The 14,868-nt window shown below is 31.9% G+C and overlaps 1 protein-coding gene across 2 annotated transcripts in view; it reads left to right on the top strand.

Annotated features, from left to right (window-relative positions):
- Positions 1-11,759, top strand: part of LOC111628850 (DNA excision repair protein ERCC-6-like) — an 18,720-nt gene extending 6,961 nt beyond the window's left edge. Inside the window, exons 7-18 of one of the 2 annotated variants that reach the window (XM_023372698.1) lie at positions 1,175-1,327; positions 1,990-2,125; positions 2,207-2,377; positions 2,458-2,751; positions 3,039-3,134; positions 4,098-4,307; positions 4,404-4,514; positions 5,548-5,762; positions 9,630-10,063; positions 10,176-10,304; positions 10,652-10,853; positions 10,931-11,759. In XM_023372698.1, coding sequence (XP_023228466.1) covers positions 1,175-1,327; positions 1,990-2,125; positions 2,207-2,377; positions 2,458-2,751; positions 3,039-3,134; positions 4,098-4,307; positions 4,404-4,514; positions 5,548-5,762; positions 9,630-10,063; positions 10,176-10,304; positions 10,652-10,853; positions 10,931-11,375 — 2,596 coding nt within the window. In that variant the 3' untranslated portion in view covers positions 11,376-11,759. Of the gene's footprint in view, positions 1-1,174; positions 1,328-1,989; positions 2,378-2,457; positions 2,752-3,038; positions 3,135-4,097; positions 4,308-4,403; positions 4,515-5,547; positions 5,763-9,629; positions 10,064-10,175; positions 10,305-10,651; positions 10,854-10,930 lie in introns of both variants that reach the window. The other variant, XM_023372697.1, reaches the window with a different exon arrangement.
- Positions 11,760-14,868: the final 3,109 nt, after the last annotated feature.

The following is a 14,868-nucleotide window of genomic DNA, read 5'->3' as shown; positions in this document are numbered from 1 at the left end:
TTTTCCTAAAAATTCTATGGCGATTAATCTGTGTCGTCTTCGTCTGGATTAAGCCTGAAGTCGTTCCCGCTAAAATTTGTGTTGTGTCTCGCGGACCGCTCCAGTCTTGCGGCTCTGTCACCTACCATCGCTTCTGTGACCAAGCGAACCCATCTCGTCCGCTCTGGGACTACGACTGATCAGCTTGCACTATCGTAGGACCAGCGATACGCCACTCCTCAGTGCCGAGAGAAAATACTGTAGATAAGCCATTTCCAACTACCTCAAATATGTAAGCATCTTCCCGTTCTAATAAACGATTTTCACTATAAAATAAACTGATTTACACTATAAAATACATGTAAGAGTCGTCCTTTTATTTTATTAATATGAAATAATCGTTGGCCATGTAAAACTTATTATTTTTTACTTAAAATGTATTTTGTGATTGTGGCAAGAACACCAGATGACGCTTTTATCATTTTTGCATTTTAACTACGGAGGCAGTAGCCTAAAAAGGAAGGTTGTCTTCGTGAGTTTGTGATTTTATGAACTGCTGATGGTGTGAACAATGAAAGAAATGACTGAAACAGAAAATTTTTTTTTGTAAGAGTCGTCCTTTTATTTTATTAATTTAATTTGTTTTTGAGGTGAATGAGAACATTAATTAGATAGTTTAGGATATTTTTTAATTTCTTGCATCAGAAAGATTGCTGATTCCCATTAAAATTTATAGTGGTGAAGTGTTTGTTAGAACTTTTGTGTGTCTGTCAGATGTGCACACGCATGCTCTGTTCAATCGATTTATTGCACATGTTTGACACGAATGAAACTGATACCCCACTGGCCATCAATCCATTCATTACACATGTCCACGTACGTGCACAAAAGGGAACTGAACCTTTTTGTTTATGGTCACTGTAAGCTATAGTAAAAAGTATACAGTTCCTCTGGAATCTATAAACCACATCCCTTACTGTATATTCAGTGAAAAAGTCTTCTGAACAATTACTTGATTCCAAGAATTTATAAAATTTATTTTAAACAAAATTAACATTTGATTTGCTTTTGTGGAGCATGCTATCAGATTAGCTTAACCAAGCTTGTTACGTAGTTCTTAAAAATGATAAAAATATAAATAATGTTATGAATTCTTATTAATTTTATTTGGTTTTTAAAAATATTTTATGTATAGATATCAACAGACTGGTGTGAGATGGCTGTGGGAACTACACCAACAAAATTGTGGTGGAATTGTTGGTGATGAAATGGGACTTGGTAAAACTATTCAAGTAATAGTATTCCTTTCAGGACTTCAGTTTAGTAAAATTAAAACAATTGGTGACCAGTAAGTTAACCTATTAGTATTATAATATAAATTTTTTTATGTTATTGTATCATATTTTAGTAAATAAATTAATAATAATCCGGAACATTGTTTTTGTTAATTTTGCAAGTAAGAGTGGAAATAAATCTGTAATTTATTTAGGTTAAAGTTCTCATGAGAGATAAGATTCTTAGACCTTAATTCATTTGCAAATTACAAATGAACTTTTAATTGATAACTTTGTTTAAGCACTTAATTAAATTAATGATAATAGTTTAAACTAGAAAAATTTTAATAATTCTTATGTATATATATTGGAATGTATAACATTTATGTTATTTTTGCATAAAACTATTGCTTAACTATTTTCAGATTTATAAATACCAAATGAACAGCCAGATTCTTTATTAGGCTATAAGGCTAAATAATTAGTAAGCAATTGGCAGGAGGCAGGCCATCAGGCTGTCATCTCTTGTTAAATATAGTAATTAATTAATTTAATTTAAATCTTAGAATATTCTGGAAGAAAAGATTGGCCTGGACTGAAACTTAAACCTGCAACTTCTGCTTACCATGCAGATGCATTGCCAGTAAGCAGGAGCAAATACCATCTGTTCATTTGGTATTTGTAATAACTATTGGGTTAGTTGTATTTATTACATACACATATGTATATTTTTCAGATTTACTGGACTTGGGCCTGTTATACTTGTCTGTCCAGCAACTGTCATGTATCAATGGGTGAAAGAATTTCACATCTGGTGCCCTCTTCTTAGAGTGGCAATACTTCATGAATCAGGATCTTATTCTTGTTCAAAAGTAAAGCATATTATTATTATTATTAAAAGGTTTTTGATTTACATACATAACTATAAAATGTTTTATAATGTTTTTTTGAAGAAATCATTGGTGGAGCAGATTAATTCTTGTAATGGTATTCTAATTACTTCATATGCTGGAATATGTATTTATCAAAATTTGCTCTTATCTTATGAATGGCATTATATAATATTAGATGAAGGGCATAAAATTAGAAATCCTGATGCACAAGTAACATTAGCATGTAAACAAGTAAGTATTAATTAAACAGCATACAACATTTATTTGTGTTACATTCAATATTTACAAGAAATATACATTCTATGTTTTAGTTTCGAACTTGTCATCGATTGATTTTATCAGGTTCACCCATTCAAAATAATTTGAAAGAATTATGGTCCCTGTTTGATTTTGTTTATCCTGGAAAGTTGGGAACTTTGCCAGTTTTTCTTCAACAATTTGCTGTACCAATAACTCAGGGTGGCTATTCAAATGCTTCTGAAATTCAGGTCCAGACAGCTTACAAGTGTGCTACAATGTTACGGGATACAATTAAACCATATTTATTACGCCGAATGAAGGAGGATGTAAAGACAACAATACAATTACCAGAGAAAAATGAACAAGTAAAATTTTCTGTATTCTGTTAATGTTTTATGTTAAAAATGGAAACTTTATATTAAAAATAAATCTTTTGAACAGCTATATGTAATTTGCTGTAAATGTTAAGGACTTATCACACCAGTTTTCAATTGGAAAGCTCACTGAGATTTTATTAAACCAATGAAAACTGGTATGAAAGTTCTTAAAATTTATAGCAAATTACATATAGATAAATAGCTGATCAGAAGATTTATTACAATATTGGACAAAAAGCAAATAATTATAATTTATATTGAAAAATTATTTATAGGTTTTATTCTGCAAACTTACTGATGAACAAAGAGAATTATACAAACAATATTTAGAATCTCAAGAAGCAGTTAATATAATGAATGGATCTTTACAGGTATGAATTATAAGCAATGAATATTGAAAAACCTGTTACACTTTTTTTTTTTTTTTTTTGTGAAAAGTTAAATTCATTAATTTGAACATTCGGGACTGATGGCTGAGTGGTTAAGGTGTCAGTCTACAGTTCTGGAGACTCAAGAATAATCTGGACAGATTAATAAACCCCAGGAATTTTTTCGGGGTGTCTGTTCCAGGATATGTCGGATCCATCCATCATCACCTGGCTATCTCATTGTGGGCTTGGTTAGACTCAAAGTGGACCTGTTAAAAGATGATCTTTGAATGGAAAGAGTAAAAAAAAATCTGAAGTTTGTTTATATTTTTCGATTATTTGAATTTTCAAATGCATTATATCATTAAAAATTAGAAAAATTAATTGTTGTTTTTATCATAAACCTTTAATTTAAAAACAGTATATACAGGATGTCTGCAAAGTTATTGTGCAGTGAGAAATTTGTAATGACATTAAAGTTACATCTATGGCATTGCATATGATACCTGTAAGTTTTAATCCTGCATTTCTATTTTGTGGTAGATGGAATTACTGTTTTCTGACAGTTGTTCTAGTTTTTGGAAGACTTCTTTGCTGATCTAGTAAACCAGATTCTATGAAATCTGGCTTGCTAGATTGGCATTCCATTATGTAATTTCCTATGGAATTTGCTTGCTAGGTCTCCAGACCTCACTTTCTTGATTTAGGAGCTCTGGAAGACATTTCCAGCATTGTTGTAGGAGAAATTGCAATATTGTATGTAAAGCTTCACTTTTATTAAAACTTCACTTAAACTTTTTCCACTACACAGTATCTTTTCAGACACCCTGTATTTATCAATGTCATTATTTCAACTAAGACATTGGATTATTGTGATTTCACTAATTCCTTGTTTTAATTATTTTTATACTGTACCAATAGTTATAATTATTACATGAAGATTTTATATATATTTTTGTCAAACAGATTTTTGTTGGATTAATTAATTTGAGGAAAATATGCAACCATCCTGATATATTTACTGGTGGTCCAAAGATATTTGACAGTAATGATCAAACAGAAGAAACATCATATGGTTATTATAAACGATCTGGGAAGATGATGGTTGTGAAAGTTCTGTTACAATTATGGCACAAACAGAAACAAAAAGTGTTACTTTTTACTCAAAGTAGAAAGGTTGGAAAAGATTTCATAATAATAAAAATTAAATTTTTATTTAATTATATATATATATATATATATATTTATAGTTATTTTATTTACAAAATTTAGATGATAAAGATTTTAGAAAAATTCACCAAACAGGAAGGTTATACTTATATACTTATGGATGGGACCACTTCCATTGCTGTTCGTCAGTCATTGATTACTAACTATAACAATGTAAGTGTTATTTTACATTTGTTTATTTTTATCTAGTATTTATTTATGCACCATACCAAATTTATGATATTGACACGGTACAGCTTGGCCAAAATGTGTCATGAAAACTGAACTTAATCACAATATACAGTATATAATACAAAATAATTTCTGTTACATTCAAACATTTTTCAAAAGGTTAAAAATAATGAATATAGGAAGCTATTTACTTATTTTAAATTAAATCAAAATATAATATCACAAGTGAAAAAGTAATAATAGTAAATTTGGTGTTTTTTGATACAGTAGAACCTCGATTATCCGCCCCCCGATCAACCGACCCCTCGGTTAACCGACCGTCCTAGTCGGCAAATTTCAAATGTCCGCTAGTGATGTGGCGCTACAATAGCGACGATTATTATTTTAAAAAATTTTTGTTAGGCTTAACATCGATGAAAATTCAACGCAAAATAGGTTAATAGCGATATACTAATATACTAATATACTAATTACATGGGATATAATAATATACTACACTAATAATGGATTTTTTCATACTTTTCGGTTATCCGACTTTTCAATTATCCGACCAACCCCAGTCCCCAATTAGGGCGGATAATCGAGGTTCTACTGTATTTGAATACATTTCTTTTGTTAATTGGATTTAACTGATTTTAGATAGTTAAAAGTCTTTTAAATTAAAAATTGTAACTTGTTTTATAATATTTGTAGTCAAAAGTAAATGAGTCTAAAGCAGAATTTACAGATTTTTTCTTTTTATGATTTCTTAAAATTTGAAGGTTTCTGTCTCAGATATGGCAACATCTTATTTAGAACACTGTTAATTGTTGTTACATCAATTCCATTCAGACTTTCAGGTTTAGAATCTGTAGAAGTTGAAGGATTTTTCATTTAGCTATAAGAAAAAAGTGAAAAGTGTTTGAAATGTTTAAACCAAGCAAAATTGTACTTTGTATGATTTTTCTTTTGTTCAGAATATTGAAATGAAATGTTGACATTATTGTTATATAATCATATATTGTTCATTTTGTAGGATCCAAATATTTTTCTATTTCTTCTGACTACACGAGTAGGAGGACTAGGAGTGAATTTAACGGGTGCCAATCGTGTAATAATATATGATCCAGACTGGAATCCCAGCACAGATGTTCAAGCCAGAGAACGAGCTTGGCGCATTGGTCAGGAGAGACAGGTCACCATTTATAGACTTCTAACATCAGGAACCATAGAAGAAAAAATATATCACAGGTAAAATATTTCCATCTAAATACAGAATAAACATTATTTTACTAAATTTGTAAATGCTTTATATTTGTATTTTAGAATCTGTATTGATGGAAGAAAATATCATTTAATAATAAATAATACTTTAATATACATGCAAACAAATTACATTTTTAAAGTTGCTCACTCTTTCTTTCTCTTGTAAGTTTTAGATTGATTTATAGGTTATTCTTGTAAAGGAAAATTAATTTTTTTAAAATTATTTATAGGAGGATTTTATAATTTTTTTTTAATAGATCCTTTTTAAAGGACAGAGAATTTTTATAATTTTATTGGTTAAAACAATTAGAAATTTAGTTACATATGTAACTAAAATTATTGGGTGTTCATAAAAGATTGTTGGGGTTTTAATGACAGGTATATTATAAATTACAACAGCATTTCCCAAACTTTTCTGGACTACTGCCTCCTTTTAGTGCATATATTGTGGTTTATCTAATAAATTGGTTACTATGCATAATCACTGGTTATTTCACAAAATAATTAATATTTGTGGTTAATGTGAACAAAACATCAATTAATTATTTTCACTAGTTCTTCTACATAACAACTAAACTATTTGGCTAAAGTGATAAATTATAAAGTATAGGATATTTTTATTGTTGTCATTTTTAAGTGGACTACCTCCTACATTGGAACAGGACAAACTTTCATGACATTTTGAATTACAGAGTATTCTATGCCTTTTGCAGCCACATTTTGTCAAAAGGCATTTCCCATTGCAGTTGAATCCTAATTGCTCTTGTATCCTAACTGCCTGTGATAAATTATTTTCTGGCATAGTTGCAAAGAGACACAATAACAACGGGAACTTCCTCTTGTAAAATGAAAGTCTCTTGACAAAACTGTCTGGTTCCTCAAATACTCTTGATCTAATTGTCCCTTTTTCATGCCAATCTCATATATCTTGCCATCAGCATCCATCTCTAGAATGACTGGTGGAATGTTTCTGGAGTCATCCCTTTTCTCTTTTCAACATCAGGAACTCTGTTTTTGGGTTTTTTCAATCTTTCCGCTTGGAAACTTTCATTAGGCTTGGCAACACTGCACATACTTGTAACCAGACATGGAAGGTGTCACATATGACTGAAATTGCAAACTTGAAATTTATCACATTAACCAGAGAGTGCTGGGGATTGTTCTTATGACTAATTTTACAAAAACATGAATAATTTATCATATTCACCAAAACTGTTGGCTATTATCACAGTACCTGATGATTATGCATATTCACTGGATTTATTGATTTGATCATAACAACATGTATATATGTTGTTAGGATCTATATATATTTATAGTTATTTTATTTACAAAATTTAGATGATAAAGATTTTAGAAAAATTCACCAAACAGGAAGGTTATACTTATATACTTATGGATGGGACCACTTCCATTGCTGTTCGTCAGTCATTGATTACTAACTATAACAATGTAAGTGTTATTTTACATTTGTTTATTTTTATCTAGTATTTATTTATGCACCATACCAAATTTATGATATTGACACGGTACAGCTTGGCCAAAATGTGTCATGAAAACTGAACTTAATCACAATATACAGTATATAATACAAAATAATTTCTGTTACATTCAAACATTTTTCAAAAGGTTAAAAATAATGAATATAGGAAGCTATTTACTTATTTTAAATTAAATCAAAATATAATATCACAAGTGAAAAAGTAATAATAGTAAATTTGGTGTTTTTTGATACAGTAGAACCTCGATTATCCGCCCCCCGATCAACCGACCCCTCGGTTAACCGACCGTCCTAGTCGGCAAATTTCAAATGTCCGCTAGTGATGTGGCGCTACAANCTTCATCCCAATCCGATTCATCAGGTGATTCCCGAAATTCATCATCCTCATCCGAATCCCGTTAACCAGCCTTTGCCACCCATCGTCAGGCCTCCTCTTTTTCCGAATCCCAGCATCGGTTTGCCAAAACCCAAACCTGTTTATCCGGGCGAAATAGGCAAAATAAATAATTGTCCAAAAATATTTTAATATATTTAATTAATATAAAAATAATTAACGTGAAGGATGGACTTAATGTGATGAGACTAATTTTCTACATCTGATTCAATATTAGTAAGCAGCATCCTTAAATCATCTTGTTTGAGTATTTGCTGTGGAAGTAAGACAACAAACTCTTATTATTCTAAATATTATATCAGATTCTTTCAAACAATGCCATTTTGCATTAAAAAAAACAATTGGCAACATTTTCACAAAGCTTTTGACTAAAGTAATTATAATGAAAGTTTTGTAGATTTTGCTTGTTTCAATGTAATAGTCAAACTTGTCAAAATGAAACAATAATGTTCACACTATTTCAGCTCTATTTTAAATAAAAAAAAAAGTTTAACATTACCATCTTACCTCATCTTTCGCTACATATTTTTTATATATTATTAATAAAATTACACTATTACAGAGCTTAAAGCTGGTGATAGCTTTTCTCTATCTATCATCTTGATAAGTAATCACCTACAGTTGATTTTGGTCTGTTAACAAGTGCAACATTTCCCTTACCAATTTTCCTACTGATTTATATGCATCAATTTATCCTGTTCATAAAGGAATAAAATTTTTGTTCTTCCCATTTTTAAAGCTACAATTCATATAGACATGTCATAGGGGGTTGCAGGGGTTGCACATTACTTATACAATATTATCATATTTTAGTTTATGCCACAGAAAAGTAATATCTATCCAGATAAATTTGAAACAGTTTACTTTGATACATTTCTGGTTTTGATATCTATAAAGCAACAGTACTATATGTTTTTTTCATCATTTATTGTATCATGTCAAATCATAGTAAATAAATATTGTTTTGTATATATTGGACTTGAACAATGCATTGCTTTTGTTATTAAGTTGCTTTTAATGGATGTCTGGATAAATTTGAAATACCTTACTTGCCACTGCTATCTGCCAGTTTGCTTGAATTAAGATAGGATTGTCATGACTGTTAAATCCATTACACCAGACACTGATCAGTGTGTGGCAAGAATGTGACTATAGTCTGTTTGTGTGTCATGTTACAAAAGATGTCCACATTGAGCAGTAGTAATTTCTGAAGTAAAAAGTTCCACTTTTATTTCATGTATTTACCATATGTCAGAGAAATTAAATAACACTGACAATCTTTTTCAAATATCTCATATACAGAGTGCTCAGGATGAAACTAACATGTTTAAAATTGTTGCCAAAATTTACTGCATAAAGCTAGACATAATTAATGTGTATGAGAAAGAGCATTACTTTCCCTAGAATTACTTGAGGTGTGCAGAGTAATTAGTTGTGGCACTATGGTTTCCACAATTCTGACATTATACCTCTAGATTTCTTCCTCTGGTCATATGTGAAAAACAGGGTTTATGCAATATCAAAATCAGTTGACCTCAATGAACTTCCTGTGCTCATACAGGACACTTGCATCTTTTATGCCATGATTGTTGCAGAACACATGGCATGAAATTGAACATGATTTACATATTTTCCTTACAACAGTCAGAGCACTTGTTGAGATTTTATGTAAAAAGGAGTAAAGATAGAACTGTATTGATTTTTGCAATAAAACTTAACAAGTTTCTTCAAATTGCATATATTACTTTTATTGTAGTTCTTATGTAATTTTACATATAATCTTTCAAAATGTGTCAGTCCGAATATGAACATCCTGCATGTGTTCAAGATTCTTTTGTTAGATAATTTTTACTTAATGAACTTTTATTCTATAGAATTCTTTTTACATTTTTACAATGTAATTTAAGTGCAAATGTTCAGACACAACAATATTTTTATTTATAAATAAATCTTGCAGACAGATCTTCAAACAGTTCTTAACAAACCGCGTTTTGAAAGATCCCAGACAGAGACGTTTCTTTAAGACTAATCATTTGCATGAACTCTTCTTTCTGGGGGAACCAGACAAAGAATCTTCCGAAACCGAAACCAGCGCCATTTTTGCAGGGACAGGATCAGAAGTGAAGATTTCTAATAAAAGGCCCAAGAAGAAAAACAAGATTGCATTTAGTCCAGAAAAAATTAAAAAGATGAAGCAATTAGCCAAACAAATCAGTTCAAAACTAAAGTTAGAAAAATCTTGTAAGAATAACACTCCTGTGGATAATGCTGCTGGAGGAGTAAACATGGAAAGTGAACAGATGCTGGAAAAAGTTCCAGAAATTTCTAAAAATATGACTAAGAAGAACGAAAGTCATAAAAAGAAACGAAATATTCAAACAGGAGGTTGTGGTAAGTATAATTAAGAAAACATCACTTGCTATGGTTATTGTTATCACGTAATATCCTATTCTTAATAGTCACGTGTTGATCAAATTTTTTTTTTTTTTTTTTTTTTTTTCAGTTTTCGAAGACCAGAAGATTGAGTATTTAGTGAAAAAGGATGTTTATCGCCCTCCAGTCGAGGAAGAAGAAGAAGAAGAAGAAAGTAAAAAAGATGATTATGTTTTACACAAGTTATTTAAAAAATCAAGTGAGTCATTTAAATTATATTCAAAATACCAATCAAATAGTTGGATTCTTATCAGGCTATAAGGCTAAATAATTACTAAGCAATTTGGCAGAAGGGACTGGCAGGCCACCATTTCTTGTTAAATGTAATAATTATAAATTAAATTAATTTATAATTATTACATTTAACAAGAAATGCAAAATTGCCTGCCAAATCGCTTAATTAATAATTATTAAGCGTTATAGCCCAATAATAATCTGGCTGTTCATTTGACATTTGAAATAATTATCAGGTTGATTATATTTATTGAATATATAAAATGTATTTTTACATTATAAATTTGGTATATGGAATGTTTCTCTTGGCAGAAATATTTACAGCTATGAAACACGACAAAATCATGGATTCTGCCGATCCTGATTATCTTCTTGTTGAGGGAGAGGCAGAGAGAGTGGCTCGAGAAGCAGTTAAAGCACTGAAACACTCGAGGCGTCAATGCTTGGGAGCGGAGTATGGTGTTCCCACGTGGACAGGTACCCAGGGTATTTCTGGTGCACCTAAAATTGTCAGGTAAATTGATTTTGCACATTACAATTTTGTTATATAATAATACTTTGAAATTCGTCTAATTGCAAATTTAAATATAGGCAGAGATTTGGACAGAAGAAAAGATTTGAAAGCAATTGTTATACGGAACCAAAATCAGAAATAGGAACCTCATCTTCGAACAACATTTTGGAGACAGAGCAGCAGAAAGTAACAATAACTTCATCTTCAGATTTACTTGCACGAATTAAGGTGCGGAACGGGGTGGTGGCTTCCACATCACATTCCAACGAACCGGAAGCACCCGCACTGGGTTCCAAACCCGCGACCGAACACGACGAATTATTGGTGGAAGTCAGGAATTATATAGCATTCGGAGCCAGCGTGGACGGACAGGCCACCACCGAAGAGCTACTCAGGGTTTTCAAGGACAAAGTTCCCGCCAAATCAACTGCCATTTTTAAGTCTCTGTTAAACCAGATCTGCGATTTTTATCGTTCCGCCGACAGTCGAGGAATCTGGAAACTAAAATCTGATTTTAGGTGATTAAAACAAAAAAGTGCACAACACTTTTTTGATATCATTCCATATTTAATTTAGACTATTTAAAATACAAGGTTTTGTGAAATATATTTAAAACTAAAAAAATCCAGATTAATTTATAGATAAACACAAGGAACCAATCGATTGATCTTAATTGGTTAAGATAAAAAAAACCAAATGGACCACATGGATCAAGGTCTTCTAGAAAATATACACAATAGCACCACATTTTCATGGAGTATATGAAATTGCAAGAGGAATGAACAAGAAAATAGCACTCCATTCATTTATCTCAGGAATTCTCTACATCTCTTATAACAATTGATGAGAGAGTCCTGTATCTTGTATGCAATACTCACAACATCCCATCATTGTACAAAATAAATATACAGTATATGTATAAATACAAATACACACAATTTTTTATACTTATGGATGTAAACAAACAGACTATATTGTAAATACACATTTTGTTACATAAATTAAACTCATTGACAAAAAAGTTAGATACCAAGGAGGCTTTTGAATCAAGCAAAAACTATTAGTGCAAACAACTGATTACAATATCATAACAAAGGGACAATTTCCTGTGGAACAGTGGTACAATTAAAATGAATCTTTGTACAGGAGTCTCAAACTCAAATGCAGCAAAGAGCAAGTCAAATACGTTATATCAGATGCGGGCCATATTCAATATTATTTGGTAAACTAAAATACTGTATAATGTAATTTAAAAAAAGGCTCTAACAAATGCCTTTTTTGTTGCCAGGCCTTTACAACTTACATATACAGTTAGACGTTTGAATTTTTATTCTTTTAATTACCTCAAGATGTTAGAAAAGATTGATTTTTAGAAAAGAAATCATCAAGACCGCGGGCCGCCAAATTGCGATCCCTGTTTTAGTATCTTGCAGGACCTTCTCGTCTGGATGCTGCATATGGTGATACGGAGGCATAGAAGCACGGTATGCTATCCTGCAACGGATTACCCACATATGTTGCAACTGCCACTCCAGAACTGGCTCATAGATGACCAAAGCTGTTTCATGGGTGACAAATCTGGAGGTGGACGTGACGGAAACGTTCCCAGGAAATCCTAGCTGCGTGCGCCCAAGTATTATCTTGAAAAATGGCTATATGCAGTCCTGCTGTGAAAGGCTACTCAAGGGCTCAGAATTTCTTGAGTGTACCACTGTAACATCAGTGGTACGTTCCCTTGTAGCAACTGTCAAATGAGATGGCTTTCAGAGCTGCACCCCAGCGGGAGGAAGGGTGCCTCTCAACAGTAAACGAGGTATTGACGGGCAATTTTATTTGACGTACTGTATCTTTATTTAGCTGTATGTGAAATTTCTATCTGAACGTGTAACTTTTTGTCAATGAGTGTGTAAAATTTCATTAATTTCTATATTTTTCCGTCGAAAGTATATAATAAATTCCGAAATTAAATGATTAAAAGTTTTTATAAATGTTTGTGTAGTTCTGTCCGCGGAGTGCTTGTAATAATCGCAAAGGAGATATGCGCCATTCTTGTGTTTACAGAGTTTTTCCAGTATTATACCAGTAATTAAAAATTATGCCGTTATAATTGATGAAATAATCGCGTTAGTGTTCTAAACAAACTATCGTATTTAAATAAATTTCAAAAGGGGTTGAAGGAGGAAGTTATCCGGGCGGTTTTAAATATAAATATGTATGAGGTCATAAAAGTTCTACCACATGACATCTATATATTTCGCTCATCCTGGACGAAATATGATGATGATTGATCGTACATAAGAAAATGTTTCGTGTCCAGGATGAATTTTAATAATAGGTATATACAAAATATTAGATGTATTGTCACGCAATATCAGAATAATAATAATAAACCAGAATTTTAGTCTTCAGATGTTTTTTGAGGTATCGGAACATTTAAAAGTGTCCCGATGTAACGCGGAGGAAATCTGTTATGTATCAAGACTTACATAATTTGTTTTCGAAAAGATCTTCGAACAGTGTTCGTTTCATAAAAACAACGTCTAGTCTACGAATCACGTCCACCCTCGAGCGAAGATATACTGGGAACACTAATTTTAAACACGAGATACGATCGGGTTGGTTGCTCCGTGTCGAATGTCTTAAGAAAGGACAGTGTCCCCGACGGATAGAGCATTCTACACGTTAAGGAAAAGAACTTTGAGTATCAATTTTACTTTAATAGCTACAGGAATGTATCGAGAATGTCACGTGGTGCTATATGACGTCCTCACGTTCGCGTTGCCACTTACGTAATTGGATACTAGGCATTCCGACTTTTGTCTTTCGACAATACGCATCGTTTTGAATCGTTGAGAATAAAATACGAACGAGTGTTCGGAAATTAAAAAATCCTGAGGAGAAAAATACAGTCGACCCCCTATAACACTCTTGATAATTCCGTTTTATATGAATTCCATGTTGTACGAGTCACTTAGATTTTACAAATACGTGTGCCGGGCTGTGAACGGCTCGAGTATTTGTAAAATACGGGGGCCGACTGTATATTAGAGCCAAGGTATCCCCGGGAGAGGCGTGGATAGATATCCCGTCGAATGGGTTTATACTCTCCTTTGTTAGGTAAAACAGGATGTACGCGTCCTACTTAGACGCCAGCTAAGGTCGAACATTTCCTCCCCGACCCCCGCGGGCTATGGTTACGTCATCGTTTTCCCCCTCCGATCTTTCGAGAGAAAGCTTTTATAGAAAACAATTAGTTTTATTTCCTTTCGAAGAATTTTATTAAGAGTTAGCGAGTATATTTGCGACCTCGAAGTATTTAGTGCTTTATTTATAGTGGAAATTTTTCTAACAGAACCTTGATTAATTTAATCGAGTAGCGTACGCAATCGCTTAATTGTTCAAAATAATCGATTAAAATGAGAAAATTCTTAGTAGGCTAAATCCCAAACAATATAATTAAATTGGCAAAAGTAAGGATACGCTCGGAGGGTAAAAATAATTACAGATCCTTTATCGTATTTCCTTCTTTACTTCGAATTTCGGTTCCTAGTAACGTTACCATTGCGTAATTAAATAAAACTGTAAATACTACAGTACTTAAAATAAAAGTAAAAATTCGCTTTAGACGTCACCGCGACGTTGTTATAACGAATAATTTTTAATACACGAGGTTTGGACTTTGGAAAGTTTGAAATGTATTTAGAGTTTTTTTGTGTCTTAAATGCTATTTAGAGCGAATTGCGAGCGAAAAGAAAGAAAAAACACCAGCTTATGAAGTCGGGGAAATCCTCTTTAATTTCTCTCAGATTTTTCTCGGGAAAATCCATCCACTTTTTAATGTTATCGACCTCGTTATATAAGAGCGACACTGCGGGGTTTTTAAACAACAAACATCGACTTAATTAGTATTTGAAGAAAACAGCACAAAATTCGAATTAAATTGTTTAATTCCGTTTACTCTATTGTAAATTATGGAAAACATTTTTTTAAATTGCGAATTGGGTGTTTGTAACTA

This window comes from Centruroides sculpturatus, unplaced genomic scaffold (assembly GCF_000671375.1).
Source record: "Centruroides sculpturatus isolate CEXI.00-Female unplaced genomic scaffold, Cexi_2.0 scaffold527, whole genome shotgun sequence".
In the NCBI taxonomy this organism is placed as follows: domain Eukaryota; kingdom Metazoa; phylum Arthropoda; class Arachnida; order Scorpiones; family Buthidae; genus Centruroides; species Centruroides sculpturatus.
Note: the sequence above shows the minus strand (reverse complement) of the source record. Positions and strands in the feature narration are given on the sequence as shown.